Source organism: Monopterus albus, unplaced genomic scaffold (genome assembly GCF_001952655.1).
Source record: "Monopterus albus unplaced genomic scaffold, M_albus_1.0 scaffold109.1, whole genome shotgun sequence".
Classification (NCBI taxonomy): Eukaryota; Metazoa; Chordata; class Actinopteri; order Synbranchiformes; family Synbranchidae; genus Monopterus; species Monopterus albus.
In genome coordinates, this window is record NW_018127989.1 from 1,124,084 (window position 1) to 1,140,018 (window position 15,935).

The 15,935-nt window shown below is 40.4% G+C and overlaps 1 protein-coding gene across 1 annotated transcript in view; it reads right to left on the minus strand.

Moving 5' to 3' along the window:
• Window positions 1-3,662: 3,662 nt before the first annotated feature.
• traf3ip1 (TNF receptor-associated factor 3 interacting protein 1) overlaps window positions 3,663-15,935 on the minus strand; it is a 20,682-nt gene continuing 8,409 nt past the window's right edge. The window contains exons 6-17 of the mRNA XM_020611091.1: window positions 15,818-15,892; window positions 15,534-15,554; window positions 15,340-15,363; window positions 14,370-14,445; window positions 13,400-13,420; window positions 12,492-12,579; window positions 11,952-12,044; window positions 11,581-11,716; window positions 11,465-11,501; window positions 11,243-11,319; window positions 4,578-4,795; window positions 3,663-4,220 (exon numbers count right to left, since the gene is read on the minus strand). Coding sequence (XP_020466747.1) covers window positions 4,046-4,220; window positions 4,578-4,795; window positions 11,243-11,319; window positions 11,465-11,501; window positions 11,581-11,716; window positions 11,952-12,044; window positions 12,492-12,579; window positions 13,400-13,420; window positions 14,370-14,445; window positions 15,340-15,363; window positions 15,534-15,554; window positions 15,818-15,892 — 1,041 coding nt within the window. The 3' untranslated portion in view covers window positions 3,663-4,045. The remainder of the gene's footprint in view (window positions 4,221-4,577; window positions 4,796-11,242; window positions 11,320-11,464; window positions 11,502-11,580; window positions 11,717-11,951; window positions 12,045-12,491; window positions 12,580-13,399; window positions 13,421-14,369; window positions 14,446-15,339; window positions 15,364-15,533; window positions 15,555-15,817; window positions 15,893-15,935) is intronic.

Consider the following 15,935-nt stretch of genomic DNA (forward strand, 5'->3'; position numbering starts at 1 on the left):
GAAAGAGAGGTCCTGACACATTTGAACAGACCAGGGCAGAAAAAGGTTCAAGGTTCAAAGATTTTTATTGTTAGGACATACAGAAATACCGTTCTCTCTCACTTAATGTTGAAAGCCATACCATTTAAGAAACTAAAATAGAATAAAAGCAGAATAAAAACTGAATAAAATAGAATAAGAAAACTAAATTAAAGTGATTAGGATAAAACTAAACGGTACATCCCAACAGACTGACTCAAAAAATGCGCTCTTCTATTTCGGTTAGTAAAATTAATTCACATAGGCCTATCATAGCATTGTAACATTTTACAATGCCAACAGAAACAGGTTGCGACCCACTTGGTAAAGGCAGATGCAGTAAAGGATACAGGCAGGTGATAACTTCATAACTGATCGGCACAGAAACAACAACAAAATTAGGTCATTTGGAGGAAACTGCATTCAGAACTGTACAAAATATCTATAGTATTTTGACTCTTAGGTACAATATGATTAGTACTTTTATAGGTGTTATGAATCAAGGCCACCTTTTAAAAGGTCAACGAGCAGCAGGCTACATAGTTTCATGAGCCAAAGGAAATTTAGAATTATCTCCTACATACTGTATATCCATGTCTATGTACACAAGGATTAGGCATCTGCTCAAGTGCTGAGTGCAGGAAGGCAGCCTGGATAACTGGAAAATGTACATCTACAATGTAGTGTCAACCTTCTTTTAACTGTTCATCTGTGGTGAGTCACTTTTGGCTGGGTAACACACACCAGGGAGGCACACAGCCATAGCTCCATGCTGCCTGATACCAGATGAACCATAGACACCGAGGCCCTAGTGGTGCTCTAAAAATAAATAGTGCCAGCAGCGCCATGTGTCCGCAGTAGTGGACAGATTGCTTTCAAAACGTCCAACACGTGACTGTGTTGTCAGAGAAAAGGAAATACGATTCTCAAATTCAACATATTCATACAGCATTTTAGGGAAACAATTTAATTATACATCCAGAATAATGCAGAGCGAGCACAGTAGCCATTAAATATCGAGTCAGACTGCAGATGTTTCTCACCACTCCACTGTGTGGCCATGTGTTACATCCAAACAAGGGGTAGTTCACACTGGATTGTGCTGCAGTCGTTTTTTAATCCATCTGTTGAAAAATGGGAAGTGCATCTATGGTAAGAACAAGTAACCATATTCACACACAGGGCCTTCAGCTATATCTCTGACTTACAGTATGTCACAAATGCTTTGTCCAAACCTCACTTAACAGTTATTAAAGAGGTTTCCTGATACAGTGTCACTTTGAGGGCCTTAAAATGAATAATAAACGTTTTATTTCTATCATGTCAGACAAAGTTTGAAAAGAATTGGGTCTCCTTAAGAGTGTGACTTAGCCATACATGGCACCAAAAGATTTCACGTGAACTTGTGGAACTCACAAACCAGGGTCATTTATCATAATGTATCTCTAGTAATCCAGACCTCTCATTACATTTCCATCATAAAGCCAACTTGACTGAATGTGTAACTCTCTTTCAACTTCTCTTAACCAACAGAAACTGCTCTCTAGCTTCAAAACAAGGAGACAAATATTTATTGCAATGTATTTATTTATTTCACTCCACTACAAAATTATATAATTTGAACTATGATACAGTCTTCACATATACATAATGATACAAATAGTGTACAGTGTAAACAGTCTTTTCATAAAACATACTTTTTTCCCCCAATCATTCACTGTTCCCATTTATCTTTAATGGACTACATATAATACTGGTATGAACATTGAGTGAAAACAGAGTAAATGACTGCTCATTTTGACAGCTGGATCCCCTACAGCTAATAGCTCTCAAGTGAAAACCAATACTGAGGATATTTCTCACGTAACAAAGCAGAGTGACTACTGACAGCTCCTGCCTGTCTCTTCTACATACCTTTTCTAGTTGCATTTTTCCAGTTCTCAAAAATAAATATGGTTTGTATATGGGTTCATAAACCATTTTGTTCCTGAAATATAATAAGCCATGACCTTAGAACTATTACAGAGCAAATGTATACAGTGGCACCTGTCCTACTGGTGACCCATGGATCTGATGAAGCAATTAAAATAAAACCTCCAGCCTGCACAAAAAAACATATATATTTTAGTGGTCTACGCAGAAAAGAGAGCAATAACAGCACAGTATGGTCACAACTCGTCATTAACCTCTAGAGTCCCTGCGTCCTCATGTGAGCTTCACAGCAAGAAGGTTTAGATAATGGATGGATGGAGTCTAGAAGGCAGAAAAATATTCTTTAAAAAACAATGACTCACATTCATCAGGTCAACCAGGATGTGTCTTTTAAATAGTTTTTTTCTAAAAACACTGGCAGTCTGTCTTCAGGGAGTCAATTCTGCAGAAGAACTAACGGTTATACCTCTTACATGTGTAGAAGTATTAACCAGTGTAAGATTGTATTAGTACTATTGTTAGTTAACCATGGTAACAACATGTTCATTCAGGATGAGGCAGACCACTAAGCAAGGAAACATTAGTATTTCAGCCACACATGGATAACAATGAGATGTTTCTATTTTGGGAATTTTGTGGAAAACTGGGACCATCTCAGCCTCAACTATCCAGTCTCTTACTGCAATCATGAGCCTAGTATTGCTTCACAGTTTCCTACTAGCTACATTTGTAAAGCACACTTATTTGCAAAAACAAACTAGTAAAATATTATCTTCTGTGTTTTTTAAATAAAGACTGGAATTTTAAGATTTCAATAAAGATTTTGACCTTTACATGAAATGATGCCATCTGGCCAAACATCATCTCCATTGCAAGTTTGGCAAGTCCTTCAGGACAGAGTATAAGGACATCCAGGATGGTGGCCCTCCTCTCTGCTCACAGCGAAAAGAATGGATATATGCTTTTTTCCACTAATAGTACACTAGAGTAGAGTGGCTGAAACACATTTCAAAAACCACTTTGCTGTCAAGAAACTCGAGGGTACCCCCTCTAATCACACTTATCAAAGTGCAGAGGTGCTTCAGAAGTGAATTAAATAGTGGTAAATGGTCAATTAGGGAAGTAGCATGAAAGAAAAAGTTTGGAAGTAGCAGAAGATTATGCATTATGTACTACAGAAACACCTTGGACAAATTCAAACCAAGAAACCACCATAATCTAATATACGTTTCAGCCAACCATCAGGAGCCCCCAGGGAAGCCCTGGATTTCTGCAGGTAAGACCTGGAAAAAAAGATTCAACTTTTCCTGCTGTGATCCACCAGCTGTGAACGTACCACAGGAACAGGGATAGTTCAGTAGCACAGATGCAATAATCAGCAAAAAACATCCTCAAAACCAAGAAGGTAAGAAATGAGGCAATGAAACTAAATTATGTAGGTTTGTAAATCTGGTTCAGTGACTGCTAGGTGTACACCAAATCTAAATTTCAGGGTAATTATTGGTCATTTTAGAATATACAGAGCTTTGATGAACTGACTCTACAGTAAATACACATAACTAGTATAAAGGGCTAGACTTTGTGCATATCCCCGTGCCTAAGCGGATGGACGAGCGACATGACAATCCTATTCATACTTCAAATCGAGGCTCTGTGCACTGGTTCATTGCAGAAAGGCACCAATAGAGAAAAGGGAGAAAAGACAAGTTTGGTTAGTGTGAAAAGCAGGAAGATCAATTTATTCATGTATTTATTTCTGTGCCAGCCTTGGCAGCTGGTAGATTGCCAATGTCACCATCCACGGTTTTTCCACTTCATCATTCAATTATGTTAGAATCAAGTCAAACATCTAAACCATCGCACAGCACTTTTGTTTGCCAACATCTGACTAATGATGATTTCCCACCATGGTTCTACAGGGACAGGTTTGGGTCCATCTCCTTTTCTGACAGAAAAACCTAAAAGTGCAGTGTTTGGTCACATCTTACATAAGCTCCAGGAAAAAAAATAGCCACGGCGTTTTTCAGAACGAGAAACTGGTCATACCTAAATCTTCAGTGCATTTTTATGAGTTTTTCTTTGTAGACCCCGTTTCTCACTTCAGGTTCGTTCTGGAAGAGAAGTTGATTCCAGTCACCATCTTCTGGATCTTTTCTTCATTCCTCAGTATGTTGGACCTTACAGCACAAATCTTGTCCTGTTGGTCCTTGACCAGCTGCTCCAGCTCAGACAGTTCTGCTTTAAGAGGCTCCACTGACTGGTCTGTCACTCTACAGCATATACAAGCATAAATACACACAAACAAAGAAAGGATTAATGAAATGAATCCTCTGAAAGCAATAGGACATCTTTACTCAAGGCACCACCTCAGTTGCTCATCACGACAATACAAGATAATATATGACAACAAATCACACAACATGTAAAATGACTGGGAAACAAAGTCTTCTTTCATAGCGTGACAAAACATGTTATTTTTGAGGTTCCACTGAATATCAAGTACTGCCATCAGTAAAGATGATAGAAAATTAGCACTCTCTAATAGGAAGATGAGCTTGTATATGGACTGGTGCTGGAAATCAAATAGACACACAACTTAAAGTGTGGTGTGTATGTGCTAAGCCCACCTTTGCTCCTGCAGCAAAGCCTGTGCATGCTCCTTGTTCTCCCGCCGCCAGGTGTGCAGTTCAGCCTGCATAGCGTCCATGTCCTCCTGGATGTAATCCATGATCTTGCCCAAAGGCAGGGTGCTGCGGCACACTGCCTGGATGGAGGAGCGGAGCCGCTCAGTCTCCCTCGTCACCATGTCCCGCTCTTTCTTCCGAGCTGCTTCAGACACCAGGTTCTAGAAGTGAAGGGGGTATGACAGGTAAGGGTTAGGGGATAAAAGCAATGATGCCATCAACTTAGAAAGCAGGTAAATATCAAATAAACTTCTAGAAATGTGGGCACCATGGTGGTGCAGTGGTTAGCACTGTCGCTTCACAGCAAGAAGCCTCTGGGTTTGAGCCCCGGCGGACCCGGTGCCTTTCTGTGCACCCTGTGTGACCCTTTTCAGGATAAGCGGTATAGATAATGGATGGATGGAGTCTAGAAATGTGCATATTGGTATCTGAGGAATGATTAGATAGAGCTCATTAATTTTATATGCTGGTTTTATCTAGATCACCTTAAAGGACAAAGAAAGGAAGTAAAAGGCTTTCATAAACTTTCCAGATTTAACACTCAGGACTGGTGTGTCCTTAGACCAAAACATAATACACCCTCTTTAGCAATTCTACCTTTGCCAGCAACATCTCAAATGCCCAGTACGAGAACAAGGCTGCAATTAGTGGTTTAGGATTTCAAGGCTAAAAATGTTAGAGAGGAATTCTACCAACTTATCTGTATATATATAAAGATCAAATACATGGCTGAACTGTGTCAGCCAATGTAAGGGGACTGGCTGACTGGCTGGTGAAGGCTTCCAGTGTATGGTGTGCGGCTGAGGAGAGGTTAGCTACAACCCTTGATGGTGAAAAGGCGGGGATGGTATTAGGGAAGGGCCTCCTTTGGCAGGGAGCAATCTCAAGCATGTTTGCTCAGCTGGGCTTTGCAAGACCACTGAGAGAGGGAGAGAGAGTGTGTGTGTGTGTGTGTGTGTGTAATGCAAAAGCACTCACTACTGTCCTCCTACAGACCAACCCCCAGACTCATTAATTTCAGCTCTATTATTGAACAGTGCTTCAGAAAACTGAGAATCAGGTTTTTGTCATTTTCATCAACCTAACTGTTAATAGGTAATTCGCTCAGCCACCAGTTTTATTCATATGTTTTATCTTTGTCTCTTCCCCACAGTTCATCTGTGCAGTATATATGGAGACAGTGAAAACCACACCGCCTTGGATCTCAAGTTAGTGTTTCCTTCATAGTATCTTACAATACTTCAGAGCAGATAATCTGTCATTCCCTCCCTTCCTTACCACCTGGATCAATGACACATCATCCTTGTTATGTGTGTGTGGTCCTCCATTAAAATCGTAGCAGGGATGTACTGATAGCGTCTCCTGCTGTTGAGAACAGCTCCGCTGCACCTCTGTTTGTAACAGAACACAAACATCAACATGTCATACAATTCAATTCAACAAGTCATTTCTGGACACTTTAGAAAGTAAGGTCTAGATCTTATTGCTACTGTTATTATAGAGGAAAAACCCAACAAATCCCCGTTGAGCAGCACTTGGCGACAGTGGGGAGGAAAAACTCCCTTTAACAGAAGAAACATCTGATAGACTCTTGGTAGGTGGCCTTCTGCCTTGAGAGAAAAGAAAAGAAAAACAGCAAACACAAACACTGGTCAGGTTGATGTGGCCGGTGACTGCTCATCAGAAACATAGAGCTCCAGAGCCAGGGCTACCTGCAGAAAGGTACAGGGAGAGAGAGAGAGCACAACATGGTGCAGACACAGTAATCAGGAAGTGAATACTCTTACACAGGAACAGGGTTTATTTTGTGTGTAAATGAGACACAGAGTGCTTTCTTTAGCTAACTTCAGCTGCACAGTAGTCCACCCCCCCCCACACACACACACACACACTCACACGTGCGCACCAAGAAGAGGATCAAGCAAAGCATATAATCGACACATGCAGCAACCACTTGCACTCTTGGTCTTTAAGTCTTGTTTATTTTAGTAACAGGCTGTGGCAGTGGGGTTATTTGACCACAGTACTGAGTAACAACTACTACACTTATGCCTCCTTTCAAGTTCAACTCTTTGCTCAATTTATACTTCTTGGCTGCACAGATGGGAGCACCTGCCTTCATCATGCAGTAGAAATCATTCAACAGTGTGCAAACTAAATGACAGCTTCCTCTTCAAAACACACGACCTGTCATAAAGCCCGTTCAGGTAGCAGGCTTCATAAGCCTTTCATAGCTGGTGCAGATACCACTTTCCTTAAAACAAACCAAACAGCTCAGTAATTACGATTTTAAAATGTAGCTTGACTAGACAAGACCACACTGCAGGAATGGCATCAAACATCGCCAATATTTATTTTGAGGAAGTAAGTACAAATTTCTCACAAGCTTACTCCATTACCTGTTCATGGTGGCTCAAGAGTGTGAGAGTTGAAATGCCTCGGCCCAGCGGTCCCACTACAAGGTGGGTGGTTTTCCACTGGGCGCCGTGAACCTTGCACCTAGACAAACACTCTACGGTTCATTCGGCCCGGCTGGCTGCGGTTTGCTCTGCCTAGCTCAGACAGGACCCATGGCTTCATTCTATTTGCCACCCCCTTGCTACCTCAGCCCCCCTCTCCCTCTCTGCTGGAAAATAAAGGAAAAAAAAAAACCTGTGTGAAAACATGACCCCTGGTTCATGTGCACTGTGTCGGTGGATATAAATCACTGCTTTATGGAGGTCTCTGTTGGGGTCTACAGGACCTGTGTGCTCCTGGTTTTTCTTTTTCTCGGCCAGATCACAGAACAATATTTAAACATGGTGACCACAGGGGAGTAGGAGGTGTGAGGTGGATGGAGGCATGTCTTCCCAGTATCTTAGACTGTGATGAAAGCTCAGTGCACTGGGAAAGACAGAGACTCTGGCTGGTGCTAGAAAGAGCAGGCCAACTAATAAAAGGCAACAGTTTGGTGTGGAGTATTTTATACCTACAGTTTTGTCTTTAAATCAAGATACAGTATCTCTACCATGTGAAAGAACATAAATACTTTATTCATGTTTGCTTCAGGTCTTCATTTTGTTGGTTAAATCTTTAACTACAAACTCAACACCGTCTCTTTAAAACGAGGGACAGCGGAAAGAAATTTTCTTTGATGCATTATAACATCATTAAACTGCAGGGGACACTACAGTGTGAAATCATTAGCAAACGCATGCAGAAATGGCTTTATTGAGTACTTAGAGGGATTTTCTGGGGAAACAGAAAAATATTCTTTAAAAAAAAGTATCTTATAACAAGAAAAATGGCTTTTAAACACAAAACCTGCGCGTGGCAGAGCAGCCTCTAGGGAATCATTAGGCTGAGAAATTTGCTTCCATTACAGGGAGACCAGTCTCACTCTTTACTGTTCATTTATCAAGGTCTCTGTGGTTAGAACAAGAGGATGAGAGACAAATGCAAAGACTTTTCATTAGAGCTGCATTACCCACAATTAAGATGAATCAATCTAAGTTGTGGTGTTTCAGTGGTGTCTGCACAACAAGCTCAAATGTCAGTTACTGAAAACATCAGTCATTACCAGCTTAAGTGAACTGCTCTCCAATCATCACCAACAAGTGGTTTTGTGAAAGTATCTTATAGATCACTGAAGACCACATAACTTCTGGGAACAAACTGTGTTGGTGAGTGATGTCCATTTGGAGACACTGACACACATCCTGATGGCTTTTACAAGACGTTCCTGAAGCCGAGGTGAGCCAAAGAGGAAGCATAGGATGAGAAATGGCTCTAGAAGCTATTTACAGGCTTTCTTGCCATTTTTCATAAAGATCCATTTAAAAGTCAGAATCAATTTATTGGCTTTATTGGCCAGGTGTGTTGGACACAAGGAACTTAAGTCTGGTACAGCAGCTCTCAATGCGCATGTACATATCCTTATGTAACGCAAGTCGAGCTAGATCATAAGAATAGCTTGGGCTCATGAGGTAAGGAGTGAGGTTACAGGATGTTGTTGCAAGGTCACTGTAGCCCCTTAGGGAGACAACCGAGATAATCACCCTGGGCTCCAGGGTCAACTCATAGCAAACTTCCAAAGGAACCACAAGCTATACTAACTGACCCTTCAAACATTCCCAGGGAGAGAGGAACTCATTTTAGATTTTTTGAAGATCAAAATGCGTCATCATGGTTGAGGTTCGGCCTGATAACGGATTGTGGCTGCTTCCGGTAGATACACACCTCATAGACCTGACCAAATTCCTGGCAAGTTAATGTGCCCATCACAAAAGTAATATGACTAATGGAATGCCACAAGGTAATTTCCTCATGTTTCTACAAAAAAACGCTGGATGTTTATGAAGACACAGAGAGAGAGAGAGAGAGAGAGAGAGAGAGAGAGAGAGAAAGAGAGAGTATTTATTTTCTTGACAATTCTGCAGAGAGTATTCTGGCCCTTCTCCTCAGTGACTCTCACTCAACAGCCATCCATTTGTACACCACAGGGTTTATTTATACAATACAAACCTTCATCAAGGCTAATTTGATGGGGGTAAAGAAAAGGGGAAAAAAAAGAGTACACACTACTTCTTATGGAAACGCAGCTGCTGCAAGGGGCCGATTGTGTTTAAATAAAAGAGAACTATTTTGGAATAATATACAGTGCTGCCAAGGGGTCACAAGGGAAGCCATCTCCATAAATACACAGCTAAGACTTTGGTCACACACACTGTGACGGGACATGGCAAAATACAATCATTTGACTGTTCCACTTTTCCCTTTATTAACTTGAGTACAGAAATGGAACAGCTAGGCGCTGGCATTAACAATAACAAAATTAATTTAGGAATGACAAAGCGCTGAAACTACAAGGGAAATAGCTTAAAGGTACAAGTTCCATAAAATGTAACCAAAAAAAAGCCCATTATGTTAAATATTAAGGGAGACTATGACTACTTATTTAGAAATTGTTTTGGATAAACACCAGTATTTTTCAAAATGAAACATAGCAGCTGAAATTTCAAACCTGTCATATCACACATAGAATGAGGAAACTCAATATTTACATTTTTGTCCCTGTGTGTTTTTACCATGATTACAAGAAAAAAAAAAAAAAAAAAGCGACTCCATTAAGCTGACCTCTCCACCCTTTCATGTCAGGAAGGAAGTCATTATAGTTCTTTATACAGCTGACGAGGCAAGGCCAATAATGACAGAGGAGTGGACTGAGCAGTTCCTATGTGCAGACATACCTGCTCTGAGCTGCCTCTCCAGACCATACAAGATGAAATGAAGGTCTGGAACGCCTGAAAACTGAGCAGGCTGCATTAAGAAAATTAGGTTAAACACTAAAATGATATGCTCATGTTACACAAACGCTGCTATTTTGGATGTTTTCTCTGTGTGTGTCTGTGTATACATTTATATCTAACTAGACTTGCATAACCTTTTGGGATGTGAAAACACTATATTTAACACACACACACACACACACACACACACACACACACACACACACACAGGTAAATCTTGATAAATGCTGGGCCTACAAATTACTGTCAAGCTTTTTCAGTGTACTGGTAACTAAGCTCAGACAATTTCAGGTGTAAGTTAAGACGGATGATGTCTGAGGCCGTGGCTAGGAGGGGATAGATCAGGGGCCTTTGTGCATGAGTGACATTCAAAACAGTGCATCCATCAGAGTCAGGGTGGTCAGCTAGGAAGGGATGCAGAGAGAGTATGCCTCAGTGGAGAGGACCACCCAAAGCAGACAGTGTACACACCTCACACCACAGAGTACAGACCAAACTGTAAGCTTCACACTGATTCACACTCCAAATAATGATGAAAGAGCGCTGCTCTCTCTGGCTGATAAAAAAAAGCCTATGGAGCAATGGCATGAGCAATGGCAATGTGTGTCGTCTTGAAAAAGACAATTTATCGTATTTGATACCAAAGAACAGTCAAACAAATCAAAGAAGGGATGAGAAGGAAGAAGGTATTAGTAGAATGCCTGAGTTTTACTGAAAGGCATTTAGAGACAAAATAAAGCAGAACAACAGAACTCAAAGTCTGAAAAACTCGTTTTGCTGTATCTGTTTTCTAATATTTCCAAGAAGTCTACATGTGGGGAAGGAGTGTGAACAATCTACAAACTGCTCTACGTTTCCAAAATGGCAGATATCCTCAAACTGTATACAGAACAGAAGATTGTCATAAAAAAGCACAGCTATGATATTGAGCAACCCCACAAAGCAAGCTCATTTAGCTCCAGACATCTTGATGTGTGTATCAGTTCTGTGTGGTCTGTTAGATGTCATGCTTACTTGCTGGGTTATTAGCCCTTCAGCTTCACTGAAGGCAAACATTTTTGTGGTTTCAATGGAGTGCAATTACACCTCTCCACTCCATGTGTTTATATCTTTCTTTTGATAATAACCAGTGTTGCACTGGGTATTTCACTGTGGTCAAAATGCTTACCCCAGGGAGCAAACGTTTTGGAACGAATAGCTGATTGAACTGATGGGAAGGTTAACATGGAGTCAAGTCACTGGTAAGGATGAGTCAGAGAACCAGGCTGATACTCCCCTCTAGTGGAGACAGAGAAGAACTACTACTATAACAGTACATACCTGTTCTTTAGATTTAGGGGAGGATGATGACAATTCATAGTCTTTCTTGGTCTCAAGGATCTTTATCACAAGTCCACCTACAGTGAGAGAACCAGTGAGAAGAGCAGTGAAAGATCTACAACCTCAAACCACCAAGTGGGAGAGAAAACTCAAGAAAAGGTGGCATTGTTGCTCCATTCAAAACAAGGGGAAACTTGACAAAGACATGATTTGATTATGTACCATGTTTCTCTTCACTGTCTAGTTCTTGTGCAGGTTGCTGTAATAGAAAAAAGAGAGATCGGTAACTGTCCCAGACTTCAATGGTATCGAAACAACCCGCTTTTCAAGACACTCACCATGGTCATCTCAGGAGCACCTGAGGGTGGAGGAAGAGTCTCCTCTACAAGAAATTGTTCATCTTCATCCTCCTCATCCTCAGACAACTTCTTCCCATCCATGATGAGAGGTGCTGAATGCTTGGCACTAGAAAGCCTGAAACAGAGGCAAAGAGTCTGACTCACATCTAATTCAAAACTAACATGGATGAATTGCTCAAGTTAGACAGCTACAAACACAATCTGCATCCAGGGTATTTCACTACATTTAGTTAATCTAAGTAGTGATTGTGTCCAGACAAAGAATGCACTCACAAAGAAGAGGACGCGTTCGTCCTAGCCAGTATAAACTAGACTTATGACAGTGACATGAATATGTGTGGTGAAGTCACCTCTCAGCTGAGGCTGCATCTTTGTAAGTCTCCTGTTTCTTGAGTCGAGGGGGGGCTGGGCGAGCACTGCTGGGCCGTGATATTTGCCTGCTGCTGTAGGATTGTACATAGTACAAAAATAAGGTGTTCAAATAACAATCTTAAAATGAAAAAGGTTCACATTTCTACAAATATTTCTTTAGTTTCACAAGCAATGTTATTTCTCCTGATTCTCTTTTAATAAATCTGTGTACTAGATGAATCAGCATGTCTCTGACACAGTCTCAATGAAACATTCTAAACGGCTTCATAAAATGTAATATTTATTGTATGACAATTGAGCAGTATTGCATTATATTGATTATGTTTCAGGTATTGGTCATAGTGTTTTACTGGCAATGTTTGAGTGGCAAATATGAGAGCAGCTTAAATAGGGGAAGAGAATAATGAAGTTTGTGACACTGAATTAGATTGGTGTTGTCTGTAAATGAAGGATAATGTTTAATATCTTCAGAGAAATGCTTGCTAAGAGAGTCAAGGTTTAGTGTTGACTGCACAGACCTGGAAGCACCGACAGATGGAACTGAAGAACCTGCGGTGTCGCCACTTTCCTGAGGTACGTGTCTCTGAGCTAACTGAGCCTCTGCATCTGCACAAGATCAGTGACTTGTAGTTAGCTTAGTATAATACAATAAGGATTAGATCTGAATGAATAAACTGCCCCAACTAATCATCCTCATACACTGCTACCTTTACTTGGAATAAACTTACAGTCGCTGTTAGGGAAGTCAACCTGTTGTACTATACTGCTGCTGTCTCTCCTTCTGTGTGCCTGAAGCCTGACCCTGGTTGGCCTTTGAAAGTACTGTTGTGTGCCTTGTTGTGAACCTGCTGGCCCCTGTTGCTTTTGCTAGGTGGGTAAATCCTGGATTTAAAATGATGTGAAGATTCTGTTGGACACGCCAAAGAATTTGGGCTAGGCTGGAAACCGTTGCTAATGCAGGTCTGTCAAGCCCAGTGAGACATTGTATCTGACACTGGGCTTTCCAAATAAACTCGACTGACTTGCTAGGATGCTTTGACAAAGAACAGCTCTGGGCAAGTCTCTTACTGAGTCAGAGAATAATTGCACTCACTCTCTTACTTGATGAGTCTGGGCCATAAAGAAATTTTTGACATTTTACAGAAGACACTGCCTTATCCTGAGTCACATCAGAAGATTAACTGAGCTGGTGACCTGTGCTTTCAGTACAGTTTTTTTAGGTTAAAAGCTAAATGCCATTATGGGAGTGATCAGTGTGAATACTCTTATTCTCCATTGCTGTATCTTACCAGGACAAACCCCAAAATGCATTTAGAATCAGGTCTCCTGTCAAACTGACCACATTTCTACAGGACAAACTCTTGTGTGAATGTTAAATCCTTCTAGGCTCTTCTTTATGCAACTGTGTGAGACAGAGGACACTTACCTCCCTCACTGTCAGATTCTTCTGTTAAGAATAAAAAAATACAACTATGAAAATCATTATAGAGCACTGTGTTACGCACACTGTGTTACATACTGTAGTCTTACAGAGAGTATTAAACAGATGAATGCATAGATCTCTGGAAATGGGAGAATGATTTTTATGGAAAATGTTTTCTTAATGACAGTTTTATGAAGCTTTTTTTGCTTCTGCCAGCAGTAATCCTGATGAGTCACCCCTATATCCCACAAAGGGAATTTAAGTGGATTTATTAAACAAGTGAAGACAAAAGAGAAAACTATCAGTTGTAAAATCAATTTTGATAAAACTTAGTGTTTGTATCAGTGATTAAAGATCGGAAAAGGTCAAAACTCCAGCAACGCTTGCAGTATTTAAAACCAACCAATCACACATGCCCAGCCAATAGAAACATCCATATAGTAAGTAGGTTGGATATATGGTCATGTGGTTAGAGGCCAATCACAACTAAATTGGTGAACACATACCAGATCAGGCTCCTCCCCCTGTGTGCATTCTTTTGTGATGTCACCTGTACCAGTTATTAGACACACCTTTTGCCTCTTTACCAGTCTGAGAATGTGATTGGCCTATAACCACATAACCACATACTCAAACCACTTATGTGCATGCTTTTTATTGGCTGATGTGTATGTGTTTGTATGTGATTGGTTGTTTTTAAAAATTTTTATTACATCCATCATACTTAAATATTATGGCTTGGATTGTAATAACACTGTTCTATAAGCTGCAAGTACTGCTGCAGTTTTCACCTTTTCATTTTATTTTATCTCATCTATGCTTCCTGGCAGTAGGTGAAGCTGTGCCAGATGTTTCTGCTTTGCGGTGATTGAAGATGAACCAGTCATGTGTATTAACTATGTGAGATGCCCACAACTGATCTAGGTGGTCAACATAGGGTGTTGAGGTGAGAATGAGTTGGTTGGGGGCTTACCTTGACCCCCAGGTTTGGGTCTCCGTCTCTGCCCTTTGGCAGAAGAAGGCCGAGGTATTCTAGCTGGACTGTCAGACTGTGAGAGGAGGAAAGACAAGCAGGAGATGCAACTCTAGGACAACAAGCACTGAAAGGTAACATCACTCATTAATGCTTAGGATTGTTCAGAAAAGCCCTTTAATATGTGGTTCTCTATTGTGCTAGCCATTTATCTTTCATCAAATAATTTTATTTAAATTATACTGAGGTATGCTATTGTGTTATTAAGCCCCAGTAAAGTGCCAAATCATCTTTTAAATCACACAAACACATAGTAGCCTTCCATGCAAAATACAAAAAACAAAAAAGCAGACAAAAACAGTTCAAGATGGAGTATTGTTTAAGTGCAATACCAGTTAAACACACTGGATCACACATCAGAAAACATACAATATGATTTAAACTACCTGCCAACATAGCCTCATACTGAAAAAAACAGCAGCAAAGGCAGCTGCTGCTTGGTAAAGCAAAATGACAAGATGCAAAGTGACTGAGCAGAATAGGCACTGGGAGCATCAATGCCTGACATTTAATGAAATATTTAAAGAGGAATCATGCAATACAGCAATGAAGTTGAACAAGAGCCAAGAAGACAAGTGAGCCACAGCAACAAAGTGAAATGGAATAACAAGAACTCCCACTCAAAAGAGCAACAAAAAAGGAAACGAAGAAAAATGTAATAGAACTGAGTAGTACTGAGTAACCAGCTCCATTGCTGCAGCCTGGCAGGGCAAACCCCATTAAATGCATTTAAAATCAGGTCTCTTGTCATACTGACCTCATTTCTACAGGTGGTAAATGGTTGTAAAAGAGATACTTTTATGCTTCACTGAACAGTTAATCCTTGCTGCACACTTCCAGGTGCAGCAAAATGCAAAGGTACTACTGAACAATCTTTGCTAATCAAATGGAGTATGGAGTAACGTCTTACCTGGTTTTCAACAGCTTCTGCAGGCTGTACACAGAAAAACACAGCATTTCACCACATCACATGTATCAATTATATCTGCTGTATAATGCAGCCTAAATTAGCACTAAACCAAGCAGCTAGCCACTCCACAGCACGCTAAAATGTCTGCACTACAGGTCTAATTTTCTATTGATTGTTTCTGTAGTATTTAATACCTCTTCACTGGGTGAAGTTTCCTTGCAAGAGAAAGAGGCACAAAATCAGAAAATAAATATGAATTTTTTTTTTTTATAACCCACAGTTTTTCGACTGTGTAAACACATAAAATCAGTGACAAACACAATGATTCTTAATTAGCTGATTAAATATACAGAAAACTCTGCCATACCTTAATTACGGAGGAAAAAAATCAAATGGTTTCAGTGATGGAGAAAATACAAATTAATTAATAAATGTCAGTGTAAAACGTGTGCATGTTTGGCCTAAGGCATGAACTCACCGCTGGCACAGGTTTGGTTGTTTTGCTGAGCTCCTCAGGGCTGAGTTTTTGCTGTGGTTCCTCAGATATTTTGGTCTAAGCACAAACATACACATTAAGTGTAAAGAAAGGCAGCTGT